General features: G+C 41.8%; 1 protein-coding gene across 1 annotated transcript; it reads right to left on the bottom strand.

The window, feature by feature from the left end:
- Positions 1 to 87: 87 nt before the first annotated feature.
- rabep2 (rabaptin, RAB GTPase binding effector protein 2) lies at positions 88 to 6,896 on the bottom strand. The gene is made up of 13 exons (XM_068728048.1): positions 6,806 to 6,896; positions 5,780 to 5,818; positions 4,056 to 4,211; positions 3,550 to 3,626; positions 3,075 to 3,452; positions 2,895 to 2,990; positions 2,699 to 2,797; positions 1,915 to 2,019; positions 1,253 to 1,337; positions 1,102 to 1,113; positions 751 to 905; positions 330 to 446; positions 88 to 226 (listed from the first exon to the last, which is right to left on the bottom strand). Exons 2-13 carry the CDS (start codon positions 5,802 to 5,804, stop codon positions 122 to 124), a joined length of 1,410 nt encoding a protein of 469 aa, XP_068584149.1. The 5' UTR covers positions 5,805 to 5,818; positions 6,806 to 6,896; the 3' UTR covers positions 88 to 121.
- Positions 6,897 to 7,078: the final 182 nt, after the last annotated feature.

Raw genomic sequence — 7,078 nt, 5'->3', positions numbered from 1 at the left:
ATATATATAAATATATATATATATATATATATATATATATATATATATATATATATATAGATATAGATATAGATATAGATATAGATATAGATATAGATATATATATATACACTGTATAAACTCAGGAAGCGTCTGGAGGCGAGGAAGAAGCTTCACTGACTCCCTCCTCCAGGATTTCTCTGACTTGTTCAAGACTCTCAGCCTGCCGAATTACCTCCAGCTTCACCTGAAGGGACAGACGGCGATGATCAGAATAACATTCATATTTTTCCCCCATCGATCCTCCACTCAAGCAAACAGACGTCTACAACTGTATAACTGCGTCTCACCTGCAGCGACTGGGAGAGCTGGACAAAGTCCCTCTGGACGGTCTGGATGGTGTCGACCTGAGAGCGCATGCTGATCACTTGGCTACGCAGCTCCAGACACTGTTGATGCAGAGACGCCTGACAGCCACGGACAAACAGAGCGACGGGTTAGAACATGTGCTGCCTACCAATATCTCACTATTTTGAATATTCACAATGTAAGCGTAACAATTCACGGGTCGGGTTTCACTCGATCCTCATCATGTTAACATTGTGTTAAGATCTTCTCCTTCTTGTCGAGATGGTTAATAACGCTTGAGAATTTCTTTAATAATCAGGATCAGTATTTCAGCACTACAGACTGAGGCACACGGGCAGCAGGGATCACTGCAAGCATCAGCAGCAACACTAAAGCTCGGCGCTAAAAGCAGCTTGGGTTTACTTTATCATCAGTGAGGGTCTTGTTCTTGCGATGCACGTGAGACAGCGCCACCCGCAGGGCGTCCAGTTCAGTGCGGCAGGCCAGCAGTTCAGCCTGCAGCTGGTCCTTCTGACTCTGGATCCTCTCCGTCTCCGTCTTCAGACTGGACAGCTGCACTGCACACACGAGGGACGACAGAAGGAATACACCTTATGACAAGGGGCCTCTTATATTCTCTATTATAGACCGTCGGTTTGATTGAATAGACAACAAGGGGGGGAAGTGAAATAGATCTGAATGAAATGTAACGCTGAACCAATCACAAGAGCTACTGATTGGCTTACCAGACTAATAATAAAGTTGTGGTCTCACCTTCTAAAACTTCTGATGACAGTAGTTGCGAGTGGGAGCAGACAGGAAGAGAGAGAGAGGAAGATTAAAACATGGTTCAGCGTCAAGACAGTCAGTGATGCAAACCTGCCCTGAATATATACAATAATAATATATAATATAGTGCACAGACCGTTCTCCTCTGTCCGGGTGTCCAGCTGCTCCCTCAGGTTGACAATCTCGATGCGGAGACGCTCCTCAGAGTGCGCCCCCTGCAGGTTAGAGTCAACGGTCAGCGCATAAACAGTCACTGCTGTTAAAGTTGTTCAGGAACAAACCCAATCTGATCCTCAAATTAAAGACTCCAAATAAACAATTTAAACTAACAGATACTAAAAAAAACAAACAAACAATATACTTCCAGAACCAGGACAATGACAACTTGATTACAAAATTAACCTTGAATTAATTAAGCTATTTCAATATTTTACAGTCATCACAACTATCTGAAATGAAGAGAAGCTGCAACTAGCTAAAGGGAAGTTCTACAAAAAAAAGCTTCCCACAGGTTTCTGTTCCCTTTTAAACACTATGTGAAAGTATTAAATCACATTATTCTCATTAAACCGGACGTAATTCATGTCAAATACATTATTGTATTAATTGTGCTAACATGACACATAACACACACATATACATATACACACATATATATATATATATATATATATATATATATATATATATATATATATATATATATATATATATATATATATATATATATATATATATATATATATATATATATAATATAGTGTAAATGAAAAGCTAGAACAGTGACTCTACCTGCAGTGTTGCTGGGAATGATGAGGAGTCTGGTCCCTCATCCTCCACCTCCTCTCCTTTCAGTCTGGACAGCTCACTGCACACCTTCCTCTGGGAAAACGATAACTCTGCCTGGACACACACATGCAGATGTCAACATGTCAACACCCACGTCTACTGAATCTTACCTTCAGTAATATGTAACCATCAGCTAGGACTCAAGAAACTACTGTCGGCTTCATCACTGTGTGATGGGCGAGTGAGTCGTGATGCACTCAGGTTGTTGTTGTCATGTGTTTATAGCAAAAAACTCAATTTAAGAACTGCAACTTCATTTCTGTTCTTGGCATCTTTTTCATTCTAAATCAAGATGGTTGAAAGACAACCAGCCACAAAAAATGTAACATTTATGTCTGTACGGTAAACATGCAGCTGGAGCCGGCAGCCAGTTAGCTTAGCTTAGCATAAAAACTGGAAAAGGAGGCTAAACAGCTGGCCTGGCTCTGTACCTCTAAAGGTCACTAATTAAACACCGTGACGAAAATACTCCAAAAAAGTGTAAATGTCCCACCGAGAAATAGTTCGGGACATCCCGCCTAAATACACAATTAGTTGTTTTAACACTTTGTTTCATAAAAGCTGTGTAGGCAGACTTTGTTCCCTCCCTTTATGCTAAGCTAAGCTAATTTAACTCGCGTCAATAAAGCACATAAAAGGTACTCCCCAAAATGTTGAATTCTTCCTCAAAGGGTAAATCACCATCTCTGACAGAGTCACAAACACTCTGGAGGATCGACATCATGTGACTCACCAGCCGACTCTGGACGGCATTCTGTGATTGGCTGAAAGATTTCTGCAAATCCTGGAGGAGGGCCTCTGAAGTGTGGACCTGACACTGGAGCATTGATACCTGAACACACACACATAGACAAACAAATGAACATGTGTGTCACACCCACTGTGTGATGCCTGCTGTAGACACACACACTCAGAGCAGAGCTGCTCACCTGTTTGTGTGTGTGGTTGGTCTGTGTGTCCAGCTCCCTCTCCAGCTCCTCCTTCTCACCCTGCAGCCGACTCACCTCCCCTCGCAGCTCTGACACCTGCCCAACACACCACACCTCCGTTACGCCGCTAACGTCGTTTCTTGTGTAAAACCTGACTTCTCATGCGACAGAAAACTCTACCTGAGCATTGAGCGCATCCCAGTCGCCGTGCGTGACCAGCCGGTGTCCGGCCGGCGGCAGGTAGATGGCTTCAGGCACCAACGTTCCTGTGGACACCAGAGAGTCGGTGTCCTCCTGAGCGTGGAGCTTTCTGGGCAGAGAGGGCGTGTCCAACGAGAAGGAGGACAACGAGGCCGAGTCGCAGTGCCGCAGTGAAAAATACGCCTCCGACGAAAGAGGAGCCCCTTCTCCCTCCGCCGCCGCCTCCAGCTCGGCCGATTGGTTGTGCCTCCTGTCCGTCGACGGCGCCGCCTCGGCCTCCGTCAGGCTGTTGGTGATCGACGCGGTGGCTTCGTTGAGGGGGACTTCTGCCTCCGTCCTGCCTCTCCGTCCACTGATCTAACAGGTAGAGGTAAAACTAAATATTACCTGGGGTTACGTCCAGGACGTGTGGGAACACTTTAAGAAGAGAAAAGACACAAAGTCAAACACTGACCACGGCCTGTCCACTGGCTCTCCTCCACTCCACAGACTGAAGGAGAGAGATCCGGGCCTCATACTGCGCTGCCGTCTCTGTGAAGACAAAAAGCAGCATGAAATAACGGTTTAATCCTCCAGTCAGATGAACGGGATCTGGTTTGTCTCAACGGTTGAGATTCTTAAATATAATTTTTTTTGCATAAACTCACGATACTTTAAAAAAGTAAAAGTGTAGCTGCTTTTGAGATTCTGTTTCATTAGCAAGACCTTAAAGTTACAACAATAAACACTTTTATTGTTTTATATTATAACTTACCCTACATGTAACTGTTCCTCTGTCCTCTCCTGACATGTTACCTTATAATACCTCAACTACATAGTTTAGAAATTACACAAACAGGAAACAAAAGTGAAATGAAAAAAAAACCTTTTTTAATGTGAAATCAGATAAATGGGCACAAGCGCAGCGTTCTTATCACGCACATACAAAAGATGAAGGCGCAGAGACAAACCCCCACTGACCTCTCAGGGCCTCTTGCAGGGACTGGATCTCTTGATCACATTGTTTTTGCAGCTCTGCCAGTTCCTCCTGTTTGCTCAGCTCACAGATCGTAGCCACGCCCTGCCAGTGTTCGGCCTGAGCTCGGAACTCGGCTAGCTGGGCCTGCAGGCCAGCCTCTGAAAAAAGGATCAAAATGTGTTTCAGCTTCATTACGGTGTTTTGAGGATGTTTGCATCAGTAGGGATGGACTCTCTCACACTCACACACACACACACACACACACACACACACACACACACACACACACACACACACACACGTATGGGAAACAGCAAGCTGTCAAAAGGAATCTGCATTACTAGCAATGTGACGAGGCCTGTTAACGCTTCACTACGACATAAGAAGAAAGATCACCTGACTTTGCAGCATGTAATTATACATTCTTTGCCTCATTTAGTTTTGTAAAGCTTCAACCCATGCCATTCTTGTTAGGTGTGCACATAAACGGGTGACAGAGCTGTCTCACTGATGCACCCAAACCCTTTAAATACAGGTCAGACAGTCACCTAATGGTGTGTTTGTGAACATCTTCATAACAAGGATTAGGCCGTGAATGACCCCACCTGACAATATTCTTAGTTTTTTTTGGGTGTATGCGTGGAAACATAACCAATCGTTCACATTGTTTAACACACTGAGAGATCAATGAGGAGAATGAGCCCCATTAAATAAACTAAAGTCCAACTGACTCCACTATAGTTAATGTAAAAATAGCAATAAGAATCACAAAATCAACCACAAGTATGTCATCTTTACTTCTGACCTTACTAAAAACACAATATGTAGAAAAATATGACGTTATATAATAAAAATATATGACCCCTCTGTGCCACAAACCAGGCCGACACATTTGATGAAGGTGACAATCCTGAAATAATCATAAAGCGTTGCACCAAAGAAGAATGTGTATTTTTTCTGTGGCATGTCATCAGGTTTCTAAGTTATTGTCTTTACATTAGGAAGTATTAAGGTGATTAGATAATACTAAGTATGTGTTTTAGCTGTCAGGGCCCTGGGGTGAATTATTGACATAACATCATTATTATATTATATCATTACAGGTGCCAAATAAAACTGAATTATTGATATATTTATGGATGTAAAGACTCCACCAACATGTACACAATGAGTTATATTTCTTTGAGTATTGTTGTTAAGCACAGCTGAGGATGAATGTCTTCTTATGTTGGACAACTTCACAGCAACCCGTTTAGTTCCAGTTTAAGTTGGAGGTAATCCTTCAGCTTGACAAGCTGCTGTTAAAGCCTCTCTGCAACAGGTTTCGGTCTCAAAAAAGCTCCATATCTACAGATTAACTTGTTGTAATGAATAGGAGTTGATACAGTCGTCCCATAGCGGTGATAATAGCACATTAAAGACGTGAAACAGAGCTCTCGCATTGAGTTAGCGTGGTTTATAAGAGGTCCAGAGAACACAGCTTTAGATACCAGATAAATTAAGCTAAAGTGTTAGCTTGCGGCTAGCCGCGCCCTTTAATTTCTATGGTCAACGATGCTAATTGGCCGTTTGTCGGCTAACTGACCAGAGCTGCATCACAATCAACAGGTTACCGTTAATGTTCATTTAACATTAAAGCCGTTAAACAGTCAGTGACACCTCACAGCCCGTCACGGTGGAAATAAAGCTCATTAAAGTTGAACCTTAATGGGGTTTTTTTAATTACCTGTGTCTTCAGTCGTTGAGCTCATCTTCAGAAGCTCAACTGTCGAGAAGAAGAAGAAGAAGAAGAAGAAGAAGAAGAAACACGTCTATCAAAAGTCTGTGAAACGTGTCGGAGTCATTTTGAACGAGCAGCAGTGTTTTTAGTGTGGAAACGATCCGCGCAGTGACAACTTCAGGAAACAACTTCCCCCGGTCTAAAGCTGCGGAAATCACGTCAACCTCCTTCCTGTTCTCACGTGTCTTTCCTTGTTTGCTTTGACTTTTCATTTCTCTGTTTTTAAATGTCAAGAAAGGTGTGAACGTGTTTTCTTTTTGTAGCTGCCACACCCTGGACATCAAATATGGCCACTGTGTCTGAACCACAGTATTGACTGTCCATTAGTACTGTTACATTATTTATTCATCCAAGCAAGTCTTCATTACATATTCATTTCTTTTGAAACAGGTCCTTTGGCAGCAACTGTAAACTGCAGCTGTCAAAATATATATATATATATATATATATATATATATATATAATAATAATAATAATATATATGATACTTTTCCATTTGATGGAAGAACAATTTGGTGTATAATAAACATAATTCAATGTTTTTAATTATCTTTTACCATGTCATAATGAGGAAGAACAAGTCACCTGAAACATTTTGGCAATTTGAGGTTGTTTTATATTTTTTTTCTCCTGAATGTCATGTTATGACTGGTCCCAAAAACCAACAGTATTATCCTGTGGAAGTTGTGAAAATTCCTTTTATAAAATAAATGAATAACACATGAATTCTTCAAGAAAATACTGAAAATCCCATCTCATTTTTTTGATTCACCTGTATTTAATTTATTCCCTCTTTTGCCAATTTGACAGATTCTTAGGTTTCCTCTAAAGGTGAAAAAGTCAGTGTACTGAATGCTTGAACAGTGTGCAGAATATCCTGCAGGTGATCATGTAGTTCAGTCATGGATTCTCTATCTTGGTGGTTGTGCTGGATCCACAATATTTAACAGACTAGAATGGAGGAGCTCTGACCTGCTGATCCGACCTCTCTGTCATCATGAAAGACGTCGCTCTGTCGCGGCTAAACTGTCCAATTCCTCCGTTAAACAAAACAAATATCTGTCTGTAGAAAAGTCTGTCCTCTTCACAAAGCTAGTTGCAAAGTACAAAGTGCATAATGCTCTCTGGCTGTGTGTTATCAGCTTTGACAGGCAGGTCACTTTTCATACTTCATGCTGATATGATGTACAGTCCTCTGTCGTCCTCTACAGAGGAGAGATTATGTAATCATGATGATGTCGTACA

The sequence above is a fragment of the Cebidichthys violaceus genome, unplaced genomic scaffold (assembly GCF_023349555.1).
Source record: "Cebidichthys violaceus isolate CVI_PGR_0920_01 unplaced genomic scaffold, fCebVio1.0.p SCAF_40, whole genome shotgun sequence".
Taxonomy (NCBI): domain Eukaryota; kingdom Metazoa; phylum Chordata; class Actinopteri; order Perciformes; family Stichaeidae; genus Cebidichthys; species Cebidichthys violaceus.
The sequence above is the reverse complement of the archived record's forward strand: the minus strand, read 5'-3'. Positions and strand labels throughout refer to the sequence as shown.